Source organism: Haliotis asinina, chromosome 11 (assembly GCF_037392515.1).
Source record: "Haliotis asinina isolate JCU_RB_2024 chromosome 11, JCU_Hal_asi_v2, whole genome shotgun sequence".
Taxonomy (NCBI): Eukaryota; Metazoa; Mollusca; class Gastropoda; order Lepetellida; family Haliotidae; genus Haliotis; species Haliotis asinina.
Genome location: NC_090290.1, coordinates 17,931,783 through 17,957,695, shown reverse-complemented (window position 1 = coordinate 17,957,695; position 25,913 = coordinate 17,931,783). Strand labels below are relative to the sequence as shown.

The window sequence follows — 25,913 nt, the reverse complement described above, 5'->3', positions numbered from 1 at the left end:
GTTGACAGTTGGGAAGCCGTAGGGAACTGGATTAACATTCACAGGCTCACTTAACGTTGAGTGAGAGTTTTTCAAGTTCTGTCTATGGGTAACGTAATGTGGGTCACCATAGTTTTGTTGTGAGTAACATTGTCGATAAAGGTAAGTGTGACTCCTTGGGGATGCTTGGTTAATAGAGTCTGCAAGTGAAGTCTCAGCTGGAACACTTGCTGGTATGCTTGATGGTATCAAGCCAGGAGGGTTGGCCACATGAGGACCTGGTATCAAGCCAGGAGGGTTGGCCACATGAGGACCTGGTATCCCAGAGGGCATCATGATGGGAGAGTGGACTCTGTTGGGTGACATCATGATTGGTGTATGGACAGCACTGGAAGCTGGTAGTGGTACACCGGAAGGTGTCTGGATTGTAGAGAGAACAGCACTGGAAGTTGGTAGTGGTACACCGGAAGGTGTCTGGATTGTAGAGAGAACAGCACTGGAAGCTGGTAGTGGTACACTGGAAGGGGTCTGGACGGTAGAGAGAACAGCACTGGAAGCTGGTAGTGGTACACCGGAAGGTGTCTGGATTGTAGAGAGAACAGCACTGGAAGTTGGTAGTGGTACACCGGAAGGTGTCTGGATTGTAGAGAGAACAGCACTGGAAGCTGGTAGTGGTACACCGGAAGGTGTCTGGATGGTAGAGAGAACAGCACTGGAAGCTGGTAGTGGTACACCGGAAGGTGTCTGGATGGTAGAGAGAACAGCACTGGAAGCTGGTAGTGGTACACCGGAAGGTGTCTGGATTGTAGAGAGAACAGCACTGGAAGCTGGTAGTGGTACACCGGAAGGTGTCTGGATTGTAGAGAGAACAGCACTGGAAGTTGGTAGTGGTACACCGGAAGGTGTCTGGATTGTAGAGAGAACAGCACTGGAAGCTGGTAGTGGTACACCGGAAGGTGTCTGGATTGTAGAGAGAACAGCACTGGAAGGTGTCTGGATGGTAGAGAGAACAGCACTGGAAGCTGGTAGTGGTACACTGGAAGGGGTCTGGACGGTAGAGAGAACAGCACTGGAAGCTGGTAGTGGTACACTGGAAGGGGTCTGGACGGTAGAGAGAACAGCACTGGAAGCTGGTAATGGTACACCTGAAGGTGTCTGGACAGTAGAGTGGACAACACTGGAAGCTGGTAGAGCAGTAATTACTGCAACAGGGGTATCATACAGTCAATGAAACTTGCCTCTTGTAATTCAGCTTCCGCTTCCCGAATTCTCCTTAAGTGCAAGATCTTGGTTCCCAGTTGCTCTCACTCTCGTTGGGCCTCACGTTCTATCTCATGAGCCCTCCTCTGAGCCTTTAGAATTTCCATTTCAGCCTCTTCCTGTGCCTTTCGTGCCATATCATCACATCTTGATAACTCCTCCTGTGTATTGAAATCCTCCTCAAATCGTCTTCTCAATTCTTCAAGTTGAGATATTTTCTTTAGTTTCTCTAACCTTGCAGTTTGCTTGTCTGACAGCTGTGAGGTGACAGAACTTATTGATGCTTGGGAATTTCTACTTCATATAGAGTTATTGCCAGAAATGGTGGATTCTGATTTTTCTGATTCCTGCTTCTTCCAGTACTATTCACCGACTTTGATGATGTTGCTGACTTTCTGCTCCTACCATTCACGGATTTGTTTGATTCTGACTTTCTGCTTGTTCCAGTGACAGACGTGTTTGATACTACTGACCTTTGGCTTCTACCCCTTTGTTCACAGAAATTGTATTTCCTTCTGCTGTAGCATCTTCCCCATCAACATTCATAGGTGGGGTTCTTAATACGTAGTCCTCCCTGAGGTGCAGGGGTAGTTTACTTTCCCTCCGTGACTGTCTTACCGTTGTTATGGGATTTTGTGAGGTCTGCTCCTTCGCCTCTATTTCACTTTACATCCGCCTCGTGGGACCATGAAAACACGGTGCAGGTGTGCACGGGACCAGGTTTAATTCATCATGCCAGCGCCTCATAGCTGCCGCCGTGAGCTTTTTTTTTTGTTTTCTACAAAACTTGCAATCATACAAAACATGGGTCCGTAAACGGAATTGGAATGCAAACGAAACAGGATTCATAAAGAATGTACTGACCACTCAGGCCCTAAAGGACTTTGTAACATTATTGTTATGTAGCTTCATTAAATGATCATCTACATTGTAATGATCCATCATTGGCTGTATGTATGTTTGAGAAAACACTTCTCCTCGGTTTGGGTAGAAATGTAAGACCGTTGGAGTCTGGAGATCCCTTCCCCTCCGGTTTTACATAATATCTACCGAAACCTCAGAGGTGTGGTTCTTCCAATACATCCAAGATGTCTACCACAGAGCCATATTGAATTCCAGTTTTGATCACTTAAGGAAACAATCTGAAATTCAGTCACTTGTTTGAGACTTTTACTAATGTCGTTTAATTCTATTTCATTAATTGGCTAAATCAGTCACTTGGTCAAGACTTTTACTAATGTTTAATTCTATTTCATTAATCTGCTAACTCAGTCACTTGGTCAAGACAGACAGAAATATTTTATGAAAATGTCAAATGATATGTTACAAGTAGAACAACATTTCAATTACTGAGATAAAACATATCACATAGACATAACATTGTCATATGAGACTCTGCTAAAACAAATTAACTAAAAATATATACAATATACAGTATGATGATTGTGTTCATAGCATGCATAAAATAGTACATATAAGTAAAATATATTAAGAATGTAACTGCCTTCTAAAGAACATATCATTAACCGTATCAGCTAACATTTTAAGAACTTTGAATTTAACTGTATTCATTACCATATTCAATTTTACAATGATCACTGTCAAGTCTGTTTGAGTCTGCAAAATGTCCTTCCCTCAAGTAGGCATTGCTGATTCAGCTGAATTCATTTGTTACTTCTGGCTAAAAGCAAATACTTGCTTCATGCATCTTCATGGGTGAGTGTAGTTTTATGCCGCACTGAACAATATTCTAGCTATATGGCGGGGTCTATAAATAATCAAGTCTGGACCAGACAATCTAGTGATCAAGTGCATGAGCATCAATCTACACAATGGGGGTTCGATGGCACGTGTCAATCAAGTCAGCGAGTCTGACCACCCGATCGCCCCTTACAACAAGCATAGTCACCTTTTTATGGCAAGCATAGGTTGCTAAAGACCTATTCTACCCTGGGACCTTCACGGGTCTGCTAGATTGGGACATATTCTTAGATTTACACTGGATTATATGAGACTGTGGTTAGTCTGTTGGTTAAAGCCCATTTTTGTCCCCTACCATGAGATTGGTGGAACACTGGGCAAAACCCGGGTAAATGCACTATGGCTGGGACGATACACTGTGTCATGATGCAACACACATTGTAATATTTAGTCACCTCTTACAACAAAACAAGCATAGTCGCCTTTTGTGGCAAGCATGGGTTGCTGAAGACCAACCCCAAATCTTCATGGATCAGCATGCTGACCCATTGTTTCATGTGAGATGCAAATATCTGATCAGATTTTAAGATCCTGGTGTTAATTAACACACAAACAAATATTTCAAAGCGTTGTAACATAACAGGTCACCCACACATTCTGACCTTTGTATGCACCCACTCTGCCGGAGGATGAGAGCTACGTTTGACAGCCAGGTGCATCATCCCATCTCTCTGTAGCAGACCAGGTGATGAGCACATGGAGAAGCCTGTCACTGTATCTACACCTGGGATGAAGGTATCCACCCTGAACACAACATGGAATCATGGGTAAAATATGGTTGAGTGCCAGCACAATGTGAATGAAGGACACTGTGTGTATCAAGTTGTAGCGAGGTACTCATACACATGCAGATCTAGCTGTTATAACAATTGAACGACCAGGTGAAACAGTATACCACACTATTAGTAGAGCCACAGAAATTTGACAGTAAAGTAATGTCATCCAAAAGTTCAGTATTGTCCGTTTTCGTACAGTCATTTTATTAAACTTTTCAAAGTTTTCTAAAATGTCTACGAATAAAGATTTTGTCAAAATCTATCTAGGTTTGGCTCTTTTTGTCCATTATAAGCATTAAGTGCATTTCTCATATACCGAACCAAACCGGAGTAAACCAAAGGCCTTGTACTGCACCATGGTACACTGTTTCACCCCTAAACCAGGGCCCACTTGCATGAGGTGACCTTAGCGTTACACCTATTTCAAGTCTATGTTGTGGTAAGGGAGTTACAATTTTTCACTTTCCAGTACTAAGATATCTTCATGCAAGTGGCTACTGACTTCTCTGAGTGTCACTGACTGAATTTGGTTTTATGCCACTTTTAGCAATATTCCAGCAACATCCCTGCAGGGAACACCAGAAATAGGCTTCACACATTATACCTATCTGGGGAATCGTCCCAGGCTAAAATGCACAAATCCTCAATAGTAAGCCCTTAGACAATTACCTCTCTTTGGTGGGTTACTGAAAAAGTGACATAGAAATTAAGCAAAACAAAAGTAAAATTACTCTTTGTTGAATGAAAAAAACTAGAAACTTAATGGAAAATGATTTTGAAAAATAAAGGTTTATGAAAATAGGCATTTTGATCTAAACAACTTAACTCGCACAACCTGGAGCAAACACTTTAGGATTGGAAAATGAACAATCTTTTTCTACATACTGGTATACAAATAAAAAAAAAGAACTAACAGTTCTATAATTTACTCACCACTGACCGGCCTTAAATCTGAAGTTTTCATTGTGGATCTTCAAGTTCAGACTTTTGACAGTGCGTGACTCATCTTGGATGTTCAACACGGTTGCCGATGACATTATCTGGCAATATACATACTAAGGCTGCAAACTGAATCCACTATGAGACAAATCTGATGTATTTTATTAATATAAAAAAACAAACTGAATGAATGTATACCTTGTTCATTAAATATTATGAAATTAACAAAAATGTCATGTAATTACTTTTCTTGAAAGATTTCAGTGATATTTCTTGTTGAGGTAAAAGCAGTTTAGTGAGAATGCCCCTATCTCACCACACACAACAATGTAATTTTATGATTGGCTGAGTGCTCTTTAATAAATTTCAATGTATCCTGCTGACAAGTATGTAATATTTTCTGTTTGCTGGGAATGCCGAACTGCAGTAATTCATTTGGTACTTCATGTTAGTAATTCTTTATCTCAAATAATCATGCCATGCATGATGTACGGAAATTACCAATATTGCAAATGCAAATAGATGGAAGGGAGATAACTCCAAATATTGTTTTTTCATGTCTGTTGTTATCGGTATTGGCTAATTGCCTTACTCCGGTACTCCTTATTATGATCTGATACCCATGCTTCAAACAGTTCCAAATTAATTGTGTTGTTCGGTACCTTGTGCACCATCCTCAATATCTCCAGGGTATACGTTCCGATAAGTCTCCACTATACCCTGGATGCATCTACGGCTCTGCCAGATAAATTTATTACCTCCCTTGACTGTCTTTTGATCCAGTCAGGTGTCTATGCTGGGAAGTTGAGCAAACCAATCACAACTCACTTTCGTTTTTTGAATTATCTAACCGATTATACTTGGCAACAGAAACCATGCAGAGGTTCTCTGGAAGAGGTAGAAGGCGTTCTTCCATAAGTTGTTTTAAAGTTTCGGACCTGTCAGTTTGTTTGTATGATTTCCCTAAAATCTGGGACGCATTGCGAGCAAACCTTCGCAGTTGCGACCGCTACCTTTGTTGACACTGGCAAGCTCGGTTTTAACAGCGGCCTAGCTGATTGGTTACTGTGAGAAGGCGGAGCCAGCAAAGGGAGGCAATAAATTTATCTAGCAGAGCCGTAGATGCGTCCAGGGTATAGTGGAGACTTATCAGAACATATACCCAGGAGATATCGAGGATGCTTGTGCACTGGCTCTTCAGGTTCTGGGAACATAAACACAGAGGTACATGAACAAATGATTAACCCATGGGCCCCTTGTGACGAGTGAACAACTTATGTTATAGCCTACTGTAAGGAGTTTTGATAAAAGGACAGAAGTTCTGCTACTGTGTAGTGTGTAGTTTGTATGTACTAAATCTTTCAGCAATAACACTTCCACAGATCTTAGTTAAAAGCAGTCTTTCATTTCTTTGTAAATATTCGCTTTCTTTCAACTGATTGAATACACAAATGAATAGTAAAAGGCTAACACACCATGACTAAGTTTGTGACACTTGTTCAGAGATGTTATTTTCTATAAAATGAACTCAGAAGTGGCCTAAAACATTAATAAAATTTCTACAAAGACTCTTGGACAACTGGAAATATACAATTTAGAACAAATGAGAACAAACAACTCCATTTATATCAACACTCAGTGTTTTATCAGCAGAGTACTGCAAATATGCAAGTACAGTGGAAGCTGTCAAATCCGTCACAAAATGGGGCTGAAGAAATAATCCGCTTTGGCAATGTGCTGGATTGCAAAGCTGATGATAAATGTACAAGCCTCGAAAGGGACTTTTATGCCGGTGTTGACAACTTGCTGGATTAGACAGACGCTGGTTTTGACAGCTTCCATTGTACTGTAAGTGCTCTCAAGGCTAATAGCATTGTGCACAAAGTTTGATGACATCATCTGTGACATAATCATATGACATTAATAATGGCATCACTTTTGCTAGGGAATGAACATGGCCACTTTCTCTATCATCAAGTTCACATAAAAACAAATATCAACTGGTAAACCTCAGTCATCATCAATGATTACACAGTGCCAATTTGAGAAAGTGGTCCAGCGTAGAATGTGTTATATTTGGGAGTATGCTTTCTTAGTAAAGTATAAATTCTAGTACTTTTTTGAGCTGAGTCCCATCCGGGATTTGAACCCACACCCTCAGAGTCAGGCACGTAATCGCCAGCACACAAAGTCACCCGCCTAACCTGCTCAGCTACCGCAACTTCTACAAAAAATCCCCACTTATCAGCGGGGTACTAAAAGCCTGTCATCTATGACACATCATCATATGCCATCATCAGTGATTGGGACACTTCTACTGGGAAGCCAGCATGGCTGCTGCCTGTATCATCAAGGTCACATCATCATGACTCCATCATCAATCCAACTCACAGATCATGTACAATTCTGACAAGTACTGACTACATTTTGGGCATGAAACATTGAAAGATTGGGGGATGATAAAATAATATAATCACACACTGTGGTACACTCTAAAAGGTCAGTTGTGAAGTAAATGAGAGTTTATCAATAAATAATAATCAACTTGTGAATTGAATGAGTGAATATGGTTTTATGACACATTTAGAAAAATTCCAGTTACATATGATGGAGAATAGAACCCATGTCTTCAGTGTGACATGCAGATGCTTAACCTTTGGGCTATCCAAGTGCCCCTTGACCTGTGAAGATTGGATCACTTACCTACTTCATTTTTGGGATTGACACTGAAAATAGTTCTTTTGATCTATGTAAAATGTGCAAAACTTGACAAAATATCCCATTTATCTCCTTTGGTTACATTGTAAATGTCTGACAAAAAGCCTAACCTTTTGTCTGGAACTCTCAGCCGTCCTCTGGAGATGGTCCGGGGTTTGTGCATGGGATGACATCTTCAAAATACGTCCTTGTATTATCTGTCTGTATCTACTACACCTGTCGAAGGACAACCTAATCTGAATATTGCATGACAGGGCATGTCAAATCTTATTTGTCTCACATAACCCTTCAAATTAGGACATCGTAATTCATTTAAGATTTAAGAATCCCCTTTTATTTGGATAAAATTATCCCACGCCCTTCAATAACAGAACACAATTGGGGATGTGTCGTTTAACAAAATCCACAAACATGAAAATATTTATTAGACTATGTTCGCGTACAGTTAAAATTACAACTTGATTGCGTCATGGGACGCTGGTCGAAACCGGTACGATGTGGAAACGTACCTAAAGCGACACGCGTAACGTAGTACCATACTTTAATATTTCGTTGTCGTAAGTTTTAGTCGCAACTGCACTAAACTAAGACTCCTAGTCCTAAGCGGAGTCTCAAACAAATGCACACTAAAGGAAGTAACTGCTGAGATCAGCTTAATAGCTATGTTGTATTAATGTTCAAGTTTGATAATGACAAAACCGACCAAACTTCGACCATTCAGTGATCTTTGGGAGAAAAAAACACATCAACAATACGAACTCTGTACATTGCGTATGTTCTCTCATTATCGAAAGCATGAAAATCGACGCTGCAAGGAGTTTTTAAAAGACGTACTTCCGGTATTTTGACGACAGAGAAACGTTTCGTTTATAGACCTATATATTCAGATAATTCTCTAGACTGGTGTGCAGATACCGATCAAGATGGGGAAGGGTTTCAACAATTATATGACCAAGAAGTTTTTCCATCCAGCTAGCAAGGATAACATAAAACGAGTGAGTGGGACGACTGTATATAACTTCTCAGACGTCATGTTCAGTGTATTCAAAATATTGCCTGTCACAGTTGGTTCAACTAGCTAAACGTCGTGTTCCTGCCAAGGCATAAACGGACTGGGCAGGAACACGACGTTTAGCTAACTGAACTATGTCACAGCGTGACTGGTAAATGATCAGAAATATTAACATGATTACCACCTATTTTCTTACCAGTCATACTAGCTATAACTAATGCACTCTAAATATTACTGTTATTGGTATGGTGTCAGTTAAGTGACCATTTTGAATGTTGGAGAAATAGCTTGCTTTTTTTGCGAATATGGTCATAACCTGTCTTTATGATACATTGTGTATTTTCATGATACACGTTTAACTCATCCATTCCCCGTGAAAAAGAAAATGAATTTTGTTACAGTAAAGTGGTGGCAACAACCGGGTACCAGTCCAATTGCCCCAGCTATAAAATGACCCAGCAAATATGGCCAAATTGCCTTAAGGGGTAGTCAAAATGCACCAAACTATGTGCTATAAATGTTTAGTTTTTGTCAACTTTGATATTATGTTTTTCATATGAGCGTTATGGGAAAGTAATATTTCTGATACATGTTCCATTAGTAAACTCATAAGAGCAGAAGGAATATTCCTGTATAGAAGACACTCAAATACAAATTGTTATGCATGTTGTTGTTGTGTTTGTGAAGAGGTACAAGATTTCAATAAGATGTTTGTATAATCACACTTTTAAATAGACTTTTCACAGATGACACTTCTCTATATGGTATAAATAACTGATGGTCCTAACGTAACTACAGACTGTTAATTAGATAATGACCTCAACTGGACCAAATAATGGAATGTTTTATTCAATCCTAGCAAAACGAAACCAGTGCAGTTTAGCAGACAACTAAACAGAAGCATCAAACCAGATTTTACAATGAACGGTCGTTTAATTCAAAATGAATAAAATCACAAACATCTATGCTTGACCCTTCAAAATAACTGTTACTAGGATGTTCACATAAACTCCATGAAAAGTAGGATCCATTGATTAACTGCAGAAGAAGTTTGAAACATCAACTATCAGGTAAAAGTTTTGAAACAAGTCTTTCATCTTAGCAATTTTTCATTATTGCAGCCACATTTGGAACAATTATACTCAGGAACAGCCCATCTCACTAGAAAATTTGAATTTGCACATGCTGGGTTCAGAAAGCATAAGCTCTTCTTGGGGCAATGTGACCAAATTTGCTGGGGCAACTTGGGCATAAACATACACTGAGACTGAATTTCATAAAATTGTTATGGTAAACTGTCATTGAAAAATAGCTGAACAACAATTTAGATGCTTTTGTTTCATATATGACTTGTCATGTGACCAAGCAGAATTTGGTATTTACAAGCCACAAATTTGCAGGAGTGAATCGTATGCAGAACCAGCTTTTCAAATATATCCTTACAAAGGCCGACAGTCTTAATTTCAAAGGAGATATTCTTTTCTTTATTCTTCACCCATGAGTGTTTGTTTATCAACATTACCCAGTCATGTAAATATTGAGTATTTGAAGTACGGGAATACATTTGGAACCGACGGCGTCAGCCGGAGGTTTCAAATGAAATATTCCCGTGCTTCAAATACTCAATAATACCCGGAAATTGGCCAACACATGATGTTTATTGATGTTGTAAACCAAAAAACAAAGGGGATTTTACTTTCTGCACTCGTTTACATCAAGCAGGAGTACAGCTGTGAAGTGTCATCAGCTGGCCGTTTCGGCTGGTTCCCATGGTAGCATCTAGAGTTGCTCATTTGTGACGTCATTCTAACTTTACATCACAATATGATTTGAATGACGTCACCACTGTTGATGACAACAAAACAATTGTTTACGTGTCAATACGCAGTGAATAGTCTTGCAGTTTCCGGGAATCTAATAAGATTTGATCATGTTTTTCAACCAATCAGATTACAGAACACAGTGACTTTTGGTTTACAATTATGTGATAAAGCAGTTGTAGCAACGTGTCGCTGTGCACCCAGTGAGTTTGTGTACCAGTTTTTTTCATCTGTGAAATTATTAGTAACTTTTTGCTGCTATTGTATAGCCAGTTCCGATCTCGCCTCTATCCCATGAAGTATATTGCTAGACGGGTGCACTGCTTGACCTTGTGTGTTTCTGTTTTCACTTTTTTTTAATTAACTCTATGCTGCAATGTATAATAATTATCCTGAACACATTGATAATTTTCAGAGTTTATCGCTGCAGTGTTACTGACTTTGTACATGTATTCCAATTTCTTACTTTTGGAAATTATCAGTAACTCTTTGTTGTAATTGTTTATAGTTAAAATGGATAGAATTATCATTGTAAACCAAAATTTACTGTGTTCTGTAATCTGATTGGTTGAAAAACATGATTAAATGGTATTAGATTCCCGGAAACTGAAAGACTATTCACCGCGTATTGACACGTAAACAATTGTTTTGTTGTGTCATCAACAGTGGTGACGTCATTCAAATCATATTGTGACGTAAAGTTAGAATGACGTCACAAATGAGCAACTCCAGATGCTACCATGAGAACCAGCTGAAACGGCCAGCTGATGACACTTCACTGCTGTGTCCGTATTCGATGTAAACGAGTGCAGACACTAAAACCCCTTTGGTTTACTTTTGTGTTTACAATGTCGATAAACATCATGTGTTGGCCAATTTCCGGGTGTTATTGAGTATTTGAAGCACAGGAATATTTCATTTGAAACCTCCGGCTGACGCCGTCGGTTCCAAATGCATTCCCGTGCTTCAAATACTCAATAACACCCGGAAATTGGCCAACACATTATATTTATCTCCTAATTAAAACGCCCGCGGGCCACTGTAACTTGATAGTGCCCGCAAAATTGAAGTCTAACGTTGTTCATCACTGAAAACAATGGCGGCTGGTAGTATGCGCAAAGATCAAGGTCGAATGTCGTCACTCTAAATAGTGACGTCATCTGTGTTGTTCTATGACATGTCTATATTTGTAAAAAGTGTGTCAGTGACCACCTTCGTATGTTGTTGGCAGTAAATGCTTCTAAGCCGATGCCGTTGTTTTTATTCTTGTTTTATTAAAAATTCTATTCATTTTAGCTATAATAATGGTAACGCTATTTTTCTGGGCATTATCATTTGCAGGAGCCCTCTGTCTTTTCAACTGCCCTCCCTCGTCGGGCAGTTAGTGAAAGACCTCAGGCTTCTGCAAATGATAATGCCCTGAAAAATAGCGTTACCCTTATAACAACCAGCTTTAAATTTTGCCAGTAACCCATGTAGTTTGCTGCTGGGGCTATGCACACCCATATTGTAAATTTTTCATAGTTTGGAAACTGCCTTAATATGGAAATGTGCTCTCCCTGTCTTTGTACACCTGACTGAAATTAATAAAAATATTAATCCCCCCCGCTAAACAACAACAACGAAAGAAAAAACACTGTATCAGCATGTCTTGTCTTTCTAGGTATGGATGGCTCAACAGAAGACAACCTATGAAAAGAAGAAGCAGGAAGACCTAATGAACCAATATCAGAAGGAGCAAGAGATGCTGAGCAACAGGTGAGAGTGATTTTCCTTGTTGTATTGTTTTTTTGTGCCCAGGTGCCCATTTCTTAGACTAACAGCTAGTCTCTGAAATGAACATATTTTACTGAAAAAAACGTTCATAATGAAAAAAATGATATAATGAAATGGAGCCCTGAGACTTTCTTCATTTTCAGAAGCTATGGAAATCTAGACTTGACACATTTTCTAGACTTGCGTGGGCTTTCTTGGATATATGTACTTCAGGGTCTGTACGACAGACTACCCATTTCTCAAGTGATCATAGTGCATCCTGCATGTCTTTGACAAAGTGTTGGAGTTACCATGCACTTTCTGTAACACACTCCAGGGACTGTCAGCAACCATGGTCATGCTGTTTTGGTTCTGGCACTAGCAAGTGACATGCTTCACTTGATATTTGAGAATTTCACTTTACTTAAATCATATAACAGCACCTGTTACGAAACTTTAGATTATTATAGGTGAGAACTTTAAGAAGAAAGTGTCAATCTTAGTTTGGAGAAACATTACCTATGAAATTCTATAATTTGAGGGTAATATTCACCAAAATGGTAATGTCAGAAATATGTAAAAGGCAACCTTACAGATTCATTTACAGATTCAAACATTAGTGGGGATGTATTTTTGTATCCTCAAATTTGCACGTGAATAATCTGCAGTTACAGTTATCGTGTATCATGTCTATCATAGGGTCACATTATGTTGCCTTGGATAAGACTTTGATGTAGTAGACATCATTAATCTATCGGTTTTATAGACTCGCTTGCTGATCATGTATATGCTGAAAAGTTATGTGCTGGATAATTCAAGCTGCCACATTCTCATATCAGCTGTTACAGTTAATAATTTGCAATACCAAAAGGTATAAGAAATCTTCTATGAACCAGCAAAACATACCAGAATGTCTGAAGTATTCAGTATTATGTATTGAGCAAAGAGCAAGATACGATTGACAATAGAGGTTTCTAGCACAGTGCAGCAGAATAAAATCTAATGTAATGGGTCACAAATATAATGTCAACTCACCAAAATCTTGGTTATCAGTAAGAAAAAGTTCTACTTAATCTTTCACAGCAAGCTTTCTTGAATGTAGGTCAGTGTTGATGAAGAGGCAGACAGGTGTAGATAGACTGAATGATGACACAGCTCCAATATTACTCTGAGTGTAAGTCTGTGTGTGGTCAACACAACAACCAGCCTTACATACACTCTCATTAATTCGTCAGCATTCCAGCGAAGCATGGAAACTTCATGATCAACCTCGTGTTTACCAACAGTCCAAACACACCAAATGGAGGCAACTCTAAAGTGCTACCTTGAAAGGCATGCCACTAAAAACACTACTATTACTATGATAAGAAATGGGACCCATAATAACTATCACTCAAAACTGTAAACATTATGACCCAACAATAACTATCACTTAATCATGTTAATCAACAACAAATTACAGTAATACAAATTAGAGAAAATACACTCTTGTAACACAGTACCGATTCTCATTACAGGGCCTTGCTTGGGGACGAGAAGGCAAAACTAGGGCTGAGTTTCTTATATGATGCCCCGCCTGGGATGAAGAAGAAGGAGGTATGATTTTTTATGTTTGACTTACCAGGATTAACAGTGTTCAGTGATCAACTTGAAAAGTTGAAGCTTAAAAATGCACATAGATTAGCTATATGTGAATAGAAATTAAAAGGTTTTACTCAAAATATAACATTTCATGTTCTTTTTAAAATTGTCACCAGCTCAGATGCCGACTGTGTTGATTTTCTATATGACAAGGACTATGGTATCTGTGGTTAACATAAACGATGAAAGGCAACATGAACATTGCATTTCTACTACCGACGTAAGTTTAGATCAGCACATCCAGATGAAGCTGACTTGTCAAGCAACATTCCACGATTCCATTTATGGGCATGAAAACATTACAAGTGTTACTGTGTCGCTTTAAAATTGTGAGTCAAACTATGAGACATGTTGTTTACTGTAGGAGGCTGTACGAGGCCATGACAACTGACATACATCACGACGTCAGTTACATTGTGATGGAATGATAAAGTGTTCGCCGAGAATGACTCGCTGACGTAGTGTAAAAAATGCACATTATCTTCTGATAAAGTATTGTTGGCGCCTTTGATCTTTCAACGAAGCATCTCAGAATAACATATTACATGTTTAGCTACTTACTCTTTACTTACAAATTACATGTTTAGTTACATACTCTACTCACATATTACATGTTTAGTTACATACTCTACTCACATATTACATGTTTAGTTACATACTCTACTCACATATTACATGTTTAGTTACATACTCTACTCACATATTACATGTTTAGTTACATACTCTACTCACATATTACATGTTTAGTTACATACTCTACTCACATATTACATGTTTAGTTACATACTCTTTACTGACTAATTACATGTTTAGTTACATACTCTTTACTGACTTATTACATGTTTAGTTACATACTCTTTACTGACATATTACATGTTTCGTTACATACTCCTTACTGACACTAAATGTTTAGTTACATACTCTTTACTGACTTTTTACATGTTTAGTTACATACTCTTTACTGACATATTACATGTTTAGTTACATACTCTTTACTGACTAATTACATGTTTAGTTACATACTCTTTACTGACATATTACATGTTTAGTTACATACTCTTTACTGACATATTACATGTTTAGTTACATACTCGTTACTGACACTACATATTTAGCTACATACTCTTTACTGACTTATTACATGTTTAGTTACATACTCTTTACTGACATATTACATGTTTCGTTACATACTCCTTACTGACACTAAATGTTTAGTTACATACTCTTTACTGACTTATTACATGTTTAGTTACATACTCTTTACTGACATATTACATGTTTAGTTACATACTCTTTACTGACACTACATATTTAGTTACATACTCTTTACTGACTTATTGCATGTTTAGTTACATACTCTTTACTGACATATTACATGTTTCGTTACATACTCCTTACTGACACTAAATGTTTAGTTACATACTCTTTACTGACTTTTTACATGTTTAGTTACATACTCTTTACTGACATATTACATGTTTAGTTACATACTCTTTACTGACTTATTACATGTTTAGTTACATACTCTACTGGCATATTACATGTTTAGTTACATACTCTTTACTGACTTATTACATGTTTAGTTACATACTCTTTACTGACTTATTACATGTTTAGTTACATACTCTTTACTGACTTATTACATGTTTCGTTACATACTCTACTGGCATATTACATGTTTAGTTACATACTCTTTACTGACTTATTACATGTTTAGTTACATACTCTTTACTGACATATTACATGTTTAGTTACATACTCTACTGGCATATTACATGTTTAGTTACATACTCTTTACTGACTTATTACATGTTTAGTTACATACTCTTTACTGACATATTACATGTTTAGTTACATACTCTTTACTGACTTATTACATGTTTAGTTACATACTCTTTACTGACATATTACATGTTTAGTTACATACTCTTTACTGACATATTACATGTTTAGTTACATACTCTTTACTGACTAATTACATGTTTAGTTACATACTCTTTACTGACTTATTACATGTTTAGTTACATACTCTTTACTGACTTATTACATGTTTAGTTACATACTCAACTGGCATATTGCATGTTTAGTTACATACTCTTTACTGACTTATTACATGTTTAGTTACATACTCTTTACTGACATATTACATGTTTAGTTACATACTCTTTACTGACATATTACATGTTTAGTTACATACTCTACTTGCATATTACATGTTTAGTTACATACTCCTTACTGACACTAAATGTTTAGTTACATACTCTTTACTGACTTTTTACATGTTTAGTTACATACTCTTTACTGACATATTACATGTTTAGTTACATACTCTTTACTGACTAATTACATGTTTAGTTACATACTCTTTACTGACATATTACATGTTTAGTTACATACTCTTTACTGACATATTACATGTTTAGTTACATACTCTTTACTGACATATTACATGTTTAGTTACATACTCTTTACTGACATATTACATGTTTAGTTACATACTCTTTACTGACATATTACATGTTTAGTTACATACTCTTTACTGACATATTACATGTTTAGTTACATACTCTTTACTGACATATTACATGTTTAGTTACATACTCTTTACTGACTAATTACATGTTTAGTTACATACTCTTTACTGACATATTACATGTTTAGTTACATACTCTTTACTGACATATTACATGTTTAGTTACATACTCTTTACTGACATATTACATGTTTAGTTACATACTCTTTACTGACATATTACATGTTTAGTTACATACTCTTTACTGGCATATTACATGTTTAGTTACATACTCTTTACTGACTTATTACATGTTTAGTTACATACTCTTTACTGACATATTACATGTTTAGTTACATACTCTACTGGCATATTACATGTTTAGTTACATACTCTTTACTGACTTTTTACATGTTTAGTTACATACTCTTTACTGACATATTACATGTTTAGTTACATACTCTTTACTGACATATTACATGTTTAGTTACATACTCTTTACTGACTTATTACATGTTTAGTTACATACTCTACTGGCATGTTACATGTTTAGTTACATACTCTTTACTGACTTATTACATGTTTAGTTACATACTCTTTACTGACTTATTACATGTTTAGTTACATACTCTTTACTGACTTATTACATGTTTAGTTACATACTCTTTACTGACTTATTACATGTTACTTGTTTTGCAGCAGGAAGATGATGGAGAGCAGGAGATAAAGTTTGAGTGGCAGAGGAAGTACAATGCTCCTCGAGAGGCGTAAGTTGCACCTAAAAATAAAACAGTTGTTCTTTCGTGTATGTTTAACATTCATGTTGGTAAAACGTTATCAAACTCATTTTATTTTGCCTTTTTTCACTTTTTGTCATGTAAAATCACTAGCCCTCATAATATTTTCACTATACATATATATGCAAAATCATTAACATTGAAAAGTCAACTGGACACCATTCCATCATGATATGCAAATTTGCTTGCCCAACAGAAAATAAACACTGGTCTAGGACGTCAGGCAATGTGTTATTTCCAGCCATGATAATTATTAGTAGGACCTAGTGTTTGTCCTGATGAAGAAGACCTACGTATTTGATGCACAAATTATCTCAAATATGCAGTGAATTTAAAAGCTTGCTTCATTGTTCACACAGTGGTGATAGATAGATATAGATAGATATAGGATATTTATATAGCGCACATATCCACGCACTAGTGCATGCTCAAGGCGCTGGTATTTTCCCCTCAATCACTGGATGTCAATCTCAACTCCATGGGGAGTATACAACTCTTGCTGCCACTAGGCGCACCGAGTTTGGTGTGGCTCTCTCATCCTAACAAGGTACCTAATTGACAGCTGGGTGGACTGGGACACATAGTCACAGCACTTTGTCCAAGTTAATGCATGTTGCTGTACCCGCAACTAGATGTAAGCACGTGTTCATGTGGCCACCATCTGTCATATACCAACGGTTTGGTGGGTTCTTTTAAGTGCACAGGGTTGTGTACTGTACACTAGGGGTTGTGACAACACTGAAAGAGTCTTCACACAAAGTTGACTCCAAGGTTTTTACACCTGGTCACAGGTGGGCTCGATCCTGAAAACTCAACCTCGCTGGATCACTAGCCTGGCGCCTTAGCCAGCTCATCCACCATGCCCCCGGTGGTGCTTGGCCTTAAGAGCAGATAATCAAAGCTTGTAATTTGCTGTCATTCAAAACTACTTAGTTTACTGTTTGCCATTTAACTGCTAAGTGCTGATCAAATACCTGACCTGCTTTACCTTGTTTCTTATCATTATTAATCAATCACTGTTGATGTCTTGATGAAAGTTCCATACTGAAGTTGACTCACCAAAACATGTCCATGACTCCTCATGGCGCCAAGGAGTTATGAGTCCTAAATTTTCATGTCTAGGGCAAACACTGGTATCGCGGTATGCCGTGCTTATGATTCTGATTTTGCTTGTGGCTGTCACCAGTAATGTGGACAGGTGAAATCTGCATCTTACTATGCTGTTCTCTCTCAATGAGTTGACATGCCATGGTGTAACTCGAACTAGTCAAAGTTGCATTGAGGAGCCAGTAGTGGTAAGGCGTCTGCCTTTCTTGCTGAAGGTCAGGGTTCTTTTCCTGATTGAGGCACCTAGGTTCGGGTCCTGAGATGGCCACATTTGCATAATATCTCTGGACAAGATACTTAGAATCACATTGTTTCATTTCACCCAGCTGTAAAATGGGTACCCGTGAGGTTGTGCTGGCTATGAGAGTGTTTGGTTCATGGCTCTTAACAGGCAGCATAACTGTATGGTCCCCAGGGAGCTGAAAAAGTATGAGAAAGTACAATAGTTTCCTGTGACCAGGGATAGTAATGTATGTAGCGCCATGAGCAGGTAATTTGCCTGGATATGAGTGCCATATAAACAGACTATTACTTTTACTATAACTATTACAGAGGAAGCTGTGAAAACTGGCATCTGTCCAATCCGGCAAATTGTCAACACTGGCATAAAATCTGAGTTCGTTCCATGGCTTGTACATTTATCACCAGCTCTACAATCAGGCACATTGTCTAAAATGGATTACTTTTTCAGTCCCAGTGAGTGCCGGTTTAGACAGCTTCCACTGAACTTTAAACCTCACTCACTCACTCTTAATATTCAAGATCAGCATTTCTGTATTATTGCAAGGAACATTTAATCCAATTCACTCACTCTCTCAGTCTATAACTTACCATATAGAATGCATTAATTTTTGCAAGGGCATGGTGGGCGAGCTGGCTGAAAGCACCAGGCTAATGATCAAGTGATGTTGCGGTGTCACGATCGAGCCCACCTGTGACCGGGTGTAAAAAACATGTAGTCAGCTTGTGTGGAGACTCCTTCTGTATTGTCACAGCCCCTAGTGTACAGTATGCAACCCTGTGCACTAAAAATGATCCATGAATCCATTGGTATATGACCTGATAGTAGCCACATGAATATGTGCATACACCTAGTTGCAGGTACAGCAACATGCAGTAAACTTGGATAAAGAACTGTGACTATGTGTCCCAGTGTGAATGGTACCTCTTTAGGATGAGTGAGCCACGATAAACTCGGTGCATCTAGTGGCAGGAGGAGTTGTATACCCAGGGAGTTGAGATGAGATTGACATCCAATGATCGAGGGAAACAAATACCAGCACCTTGAGCAAGCACTATTTGCATGGAAATGTGCGCTATCCCTAGACCAATCAGGGAGTCGAAAAAATATGCTTACATGATAATCGTTAATATTGGCCACGGTTGAAATGCGTTAAATTCGCTGAAATAATGGCATCTAATCATAGCTATGGTTATCATAGAATCTTGGACTTCAGGAATGTATTTCCATCACACCTGGGTCCCGATATACAAATTTTATATATTTTATCAAGGTGTCTTTTATGGACTGGTTGTGTTTTTTTTTGTTTTTGTTTTATTTGAATGTTTCTTTTTAAACTTTTCGATATTATGTTTTTAAAGTCTGTCGTAACCTTGATGGCAGGCTTTTGCATTATCAATATATTAATTTTAATATTGACGATGTAGGTTAAGTTGTTCTCATCACGATATGGCTGCAATATTGCCGATATGACTCTAAATATTAACTCACTCACTATACAGTGTGGCTTATTAATTTTATGCTCATTTTGTCACAAGTTATGTATAATTTATATCATGTAGGTAGGTAGGTAGGTAGGTAGGTAGATAGGTAGGTAGATAGGTAGGTAGATAGGTAGGTAGGTATTTAACAATCTGTTAAAGTGCCTTTAAACTTACTACATCGCAGCACTGTAATTTATCCTTAGCTTATGAATAACATAGTGCAACAAATATTGTATGGATAGAGTCTGTGCCTAAACTGACAGGCTCCTGACCTCTGACCCTTTCTCATGTGAGCCACGATTAATGATAACAATAGCCAAGTTGCTGTTATCAGTTGTATATTGACCACATAGGGATTGTTAACACAGCTGTGAAAGACAGATGCGATCTGAGACATGAGAGTGAATTTATATCTCATATGGTCAAAATACCATGTTCAAGGACCAAGATGTTTATGGATCATAGTTTTCATGTCACATAAACTATGAATAGTAAAATTGTTAGTGAAACCTGTTGAATGTACTGGTATGAATGAAACAGTCGGTTAAGATTTTTATGTGTGTAATATCACAAAAATAGTGCTCAGAAATGAGCACATATTGCTTTTAAATAGGGTTTTAAAAATATTCAGTTCTAACCTGCTTGTCAGCGAACAGATCTCCAGGAGTGATTACATTGCTTTAGGTGTCATGATGAGGATGCACAGATGATATGTCAGTGAACGATAGTCAATCAACATGATCAACAAACACTTGTCAATGAAATGTTTCACAGCACAATAATATTTGTTGCTTAACATTTAATTATGATCTGTTCTAGTTTCTGCTCGAGATGCTATTGTATTTTCATTTTCCAGAATTCTATGATTGTATTTAATACAGGTGTGAATGGTGCATGGTTGAGCATAATCTTAACATGATTTGATGCATAAAAGACAGGAAACAAACAAAAATATTTCAGTTTTCATTTTCTAAAATTGTGATGTATTGATTTCTCATTTTGACCAATGTGTTCTTTAATGAATAATTAAAGTTGTAGCTCAGTCAACCTTTTCTCAAGTATTAAGGGGAGACAACTGTGCATATGTTCTAAAAATCCATTTCTGCCCTCACTATTGAGTTAATCATGAATTGTCTTCCCTGGCAATTAACCACAAATAGAGAAGATTAATTTGGATCAGTTTATGTTCTTTCGAATATTTCAAGATGTATAAACCAATTTTGAAATGAAACAATTGACTATATAATTTAAATAGGTGTACAATGATATAATGAAACTAGGTTGAAGACAAAGGTATTTTGAGGCCCATTATGTAACATGAGCAACTCTTAATTCGCAGGCTCCTTAGCTCTTGGGCTAGTCCTGACGAAGAGTTAGCCGGGTCGTAACCTTGGCTAGACAAACCAAACATTTTTGAAGCTCCACTGTGAAATGGTGGAGTGCAAAAACTGAAGTAAGAAGAAGTCTGTATTGCAGTGTTTGAAGTGACACAATCTCTGAAGTCCTATTTACCTCCTTTATTCTAGAGCTTAGTCTTGTGGATAAAGCGTTTGATCATCATACCAGATACAGGTTCCATTCCCCACATGGGTACAATGTGTGACGCACATTTCTGGTGTTTTCCACTGTGATTTTGCTGGAATATTGCTAAAAGCAGCTTAAAACCATAATCACTCACTCATTAGGGTAAAAGAGGGGTTAAAGCAATGGCTTGTCATGTTGAAGATCCATGATCAATTCCCAAACAGCGGCATAAAAGCATACTCGCTCATTCATTTCATTTGCTAATGGGTTGATTGACCAGGTATGACACTTTGGAGTTGCTGTCATATTGTTAGTATTGGATGGACAGTCCTATTTTTCTCCATTTGACTCTTTTTGAGGCTCTCCCCCCTTCCTGCACCCTAAACGGGGGATTGGGTAGCCAGGTAGTGTATACGTTCGCTTGTTACGTCAGCGATCTGTGTTTGATTCTCCACGTGGATACAAAGTGTGAAACACATTTTTGGGGTCCATTTCAGTTTGTTTTCCTAGAAAATTGCTAAATGCTGCATTAGATCATTCTTGCTCCCTCGAGTCCATTAAGTTTCCAAAAACTATGTCAACAAAAAACAGCAAAAACAACAAGAATATCACAAAAACAGAATTTAAAGCAGGAAGTTGGTTGTCTAGCATGTTCTGACATCTTAGCTCTTAGGCTAGACCTTTGAAAATTAGGAAATATATTTGAATTGTGTTTGTGTATTTGATGTAATATTTGCGAGCAATAGTCTCAAAGCTCCAGATAATTTTTCAAACATTTGGGTATTTACTCCCATGTCTGTTTGAGTGTTTGCATTTTTGTAGGAGTAACTAGCGTTTTGTGTACTCCCACCAGTTTGAAGAATTGAGTACTTTTACACAGAGTTTCTTATCCTTATTGAGTAATTAACACTTTTAAATATATAAATACAAATGCTTCTCAGTAGGCCTAAATTTTTAGTAATTCATAGGCTAAATTAGAAAAAGTGAAAATGTTTCTCAGGCATCGTTGCGTCACTTTTATTTGTGTGCATAACAATTATTTATTGCCATTTTAAAAAGTAATTTTAACCTGATCATGCATTTGTCAATTATAAGAATGAGTGTCTGTAAGAGCAGGTGTGCCTGAATCTACAACACTTTAACACGAGCTAATCTTTCCACACTGTGTTTCTGAGAGTCACTTTTTTCTGTCCAATTTTTTTTTTTAATTCTACCGTCCTCTTCACTTTTGAAAAACAATGTGCACAAGAAACATTTAATATTTTTTGTGCAGCCTTACATTGCCAAATAGTTGTCAGCCATTTTCAAGCACTCAACATGGAGTCATGTGACTACTGCAGTAAACTCTGGACATTGCATTTATAGGCATCACTTAACATTTGCCAATGTTGTTGTAGAATTGGGCACCACAACAAATTATTATACACAAACCAGTTTAGTTAACTGATTAACATGCGCAAGGTATTATAGAGCTATTGGGCTTAAGATGATTATTATGTGTTTTTTGTGTTCCCATATTTTTAAAAGTAATTGAGTAAATACATGCCTTATCTGGAGCTCTGTAGTCAGCCGATTGAGTCTGTCCCTGCTGTGATATTGCTTGAATATTGTGAAGAGCAGGGTAAAACTACACTCACTTATAGTTTAAAGCAGTGTAAAACTATAGAAGTAATCATTTGCTATTTATCTCTTGCATCCAAAAAGTTGTGGGAGATTTAAAAACAAGTTTCATGAGTACGTCCGCTCATGCATCCACCATACTTTGTCCGTAGCATATCTTCTAAACCATTTGTGACAGCTTGACCAAACGTGTTACATTATCATTATCAAGCATGATCCCTATATGTGCCTTTTGTGGTTAGACCCAGATATGAATCTTATTTTTGCGGTTTCCATGGAAACATGACTTAGGATGTGACTATGACTGATGATGAGGATGTCATTTTGTCTGGAGCAGATATTACATGTGATCTTCATCAAAAATGCTACACATGTCAAGAATGAGCCTAGATGTGGCTTTTGGGGATAAGACCCAGATATGAATTATATGTTTTGTGGTTCCCATGGAAACATGACTGGGGCTGTGTTTTTGAGGATGTCTTCTTGTCTTGAGCAGATCTCCCAGATTCTAGCTTCAGCAAACTTGGTACACGTTTGCCATGCTCACCATGATCTCTAGAAGTGCCTTTATGGGGTACACCAGTGTGGGAATTTTATTTTTTGTGGTTTCCATGACAACAAGGTTGACTGAGGTTATCATAAAGTTGAAAAAATACAGCATACTTTGTAACAGTTGTGTTTGTGTTTGATATTGACAAATGAATCATTTTCTAAATAAACTGATGTCTATGAATTTCATCAGAAAAATCAGTAAATGTTGAGTTCCTTTCAACCTTGAAGGATGAATTGTGAGTGTTTGTCTTCACAGATATGCCAAGAATGATGAAACAATTCGAGATCAGCCATTTGGTATCGAGGTGCGGAATGTCCGATGTATCAAGTGTCGACAGTGGGGCCACGTGAACACTGACAAGATTTGTCCTCTCTTTGGAAGGAACCTCACTGCCGAGCCCCCACAACGTAAGATTATTTGTCACTCCTGCCTACAGTGTAGCCATCTGAGGGGCGGGGGATCAGCCTAGTGGTTAAAACATGTTTGCCATGCCAGTGATCCCGGGCTAGAATAGGCCTTCAGCAACCCATGCTTACCATAAAAGGCGACTATGCTTGTCTTAAGAAGCGACTAACGGGATTGGGTGATCTGGCTAGCTGACTTGGTTGGCACATGTCATCGGTTCCCAATTGTGCAGATCGATGCTCGTGTTGTTGGTCACTAGATTGTCTGGTCCTGACTCGATTATCGACATAGCTGGAATATTTTTGAGTGCGGCATAAAACTAAACTCACTCACTCACTCACTCACTCACTCACTCACTCACTCACTCACTCACTCACTCACTCACTCACTCACTCACTCACTCACTCACTCACTCACTCACTTCATGCCAATGACCTGGACTATGATTACACAATGCCATTTAGAAAATGGTCAAATGCAACATATGTCATATTTGGCATTTGCTGGCGATTAGGTGCCTGACTCTTAAAATACCGATACCATGAATGCAGAGATAAGAGGTCTGAGTATATCAGTTACAGTCAGTGTTTAACAAAACTGTTCAATATTTTGTAAGTGTAATATTACTTGTGCAGTGTAAACAAAATGACATCAGTCCTTAATGACTTGATTTGTAGAAATGTTAAATTTTATTTTTATTATACTTGCAGAAATTGTAGAATTTTCAGTCTGACCATCAAGACAGCTGTACAGAAATGTTTCTAGTCCTGTGGATAAGTCACATGCTTTTGGTCAACTAGAAAGCAGTGTTTTCAAACAGTTCTTGTGTGAATATCTTGTGTTCCTGGAATAACTCTTCAGCTGTATGCAACTTTTTTATATTTTCATAGCTGAGAACACAACTTCATCATTGCTGGAGAGCCTGAAGGAAGATGGCTTCCAGATGAAGAAGAGCATCATGGGAAGGTTGATGGAAGGCGAGGATGAAAAGAAGGTGGGTTGCTTTTAGTGATTAAGTTTAATTTTAAGCTGCTTAAAAAGTATTTGAGCATATATCATATGGGGCGAGACCGGAAGTGAGCTTCACAATTATACTCATGTAGGCATTTCTAAAGTCTTAGACCCGTGAAGGTCCGGGGTAGAATAGACCTTCAGCAACCCATGCTTGCCATAAAAGGCGACTATGCTTGTTGTAAGAGGCGACTAACAGGATCTGGTGGTCAGGCTTGCTGACTTGGTTGGCATATGTCATCGGTTCCCGGTTGTGCAGATTGATGCTCATGTTGTTGATCACTGGACTGTCTGGTCCAGACTTGATTATTTACAGACCACCTGGCTGGAATATTGCTGAGTGTGGCGTAAAACTAACCTCACTTACTCTAAAGTCTTTGCATTTTCATCTAACTTTCTGAGTGATATTAAGTTGGAGTCAGTGTGTATTTTGTTGTTCTAGACATACTTGTTAATTTGCTGCTCCTGAATAACACTGTTTCTGAGAGGCAATTATGAATCATTCACTTTATATTCATAAATGAATAGGAAAATATCTAAATGTTTGTGGGTCATTTTCTTCACATGTTGATCAATAGTGAGGCATTTTGAATCTTCTCTACTTTGTGGTCTGCTGCGAGGTTCCTTTGAAAAGTTTTGTACTGATTGTTTTAATGTATTTTTTTTTTTGTTGATATCACAATTCGGAGAACTCTGACATTGTGGTAATGACTGAAATATGTAGTGTTTGACACTAATTGTCATTAGTGAAACCCATGAAGATCATGGGGTTAGAATCTTCAGTAACCCATGCTTGTCATAAGATGCGTGAGTGAGTGAGTGAGTTTAGTTTTACGCCGCACTCAAAAATATTACAGCTATATGGCGGCGGTCTGTAAATAATCGAGTCTGGACCAGACAATCCAGTGATCAACAACATGAGCATCGATCTGCGCAATTGGGAACCGATGACATGTGTCAACCAAGTCAGCGAGCCTGACCACCCGATCCTGTTAGTT

At 37.8% G+C, this 25,913-nt stretch overlaps 2 protein-coding genes and 1 pseudogene across 6 annotated transcripts in view; 1 reads left to right on the top strand and 2 right to left on the bottom strand.

The window, feature by feature from the left end:
• Positions 1–8,243, bottom strand: part of LOC137255978 (oxidoreductase NAD-binding domain-containing protein 1-like) — a 31,013-nt gene extending 22,770 nt beyond the window's left edge. The window contains exons 1-4 of one of the 3 annotated variants that reach the window (XM_067793611.1): positions 8,193–8,243; positions 7,544–7,649; positions 4,710–4,816; positions 3,603–3,744 (exon numbers count right to left, since the gene is read on the bottom strand). In XM_067793611.1, the coding sequence (XP_067649712.1) occupies positions 3,603–3,744; positions 4,710–4,816; positions 7,544–7,649; positions 8,193–8,230 (393 nt within the window). In that variant the 5' untranslated portion in view covers positions 8,231–8,243. Of the gene's footprint in view, positions 1–3,602; positions 3,745–4,709; positions 4,817–7,543; positions 7,650–7,942 lie in introns of all 3 variants that reach the window. The other 2 variants (XM_067793613.1, XM_067793612.1) reach the window with 2 other exon arrangements.
• Positions 1–25,913, bottom strand: part of LOC137255966 (uncharacterized) — a 589,910-nt pseudogene that overhangs the window by 299,285 nt on the left and 264,712 nt on the right.
• LOC137255977 (corepressor interacting with RBPJ 1-like) overlaps positions 8,257–25,913 on the top strand; it is a 33,237-nt gene continuing 15,580 nt past the window's right edge. The window contains exons 1-6 of one of the 3 annotated variants that reach the window (XM_067793609.1): positions 8,257–8,428; positions 11,929–12,023; positions 13,538–13,616; positions 16,873–16,940; positions 23,755–23,906; positions 24,795–24,898. In XM_067793609.1, coding sequence (XP_067649710.1) covers positions 8,357–8,428; positions 11,929–12,023; positions 13,538–13,616; positions 16,873–16,940; positions 23,755–23,906; positions 24,795–24,898 — 570 coding nt within the window. In that variant the 5' untranslated portion in view covers positions 8,257–8,356. The remainder of the gene's footprint in view (positions 8,429–11,928; positions 12,024–13,537; positions 13,617–16,872; positions 16,941–23,754; positions 23,907–24,794; positions 24,899–25,913) is intronic. The other 2 variants (XM_067793607.1, XM_067793608.1) reach the window with 2 other exon arrangements.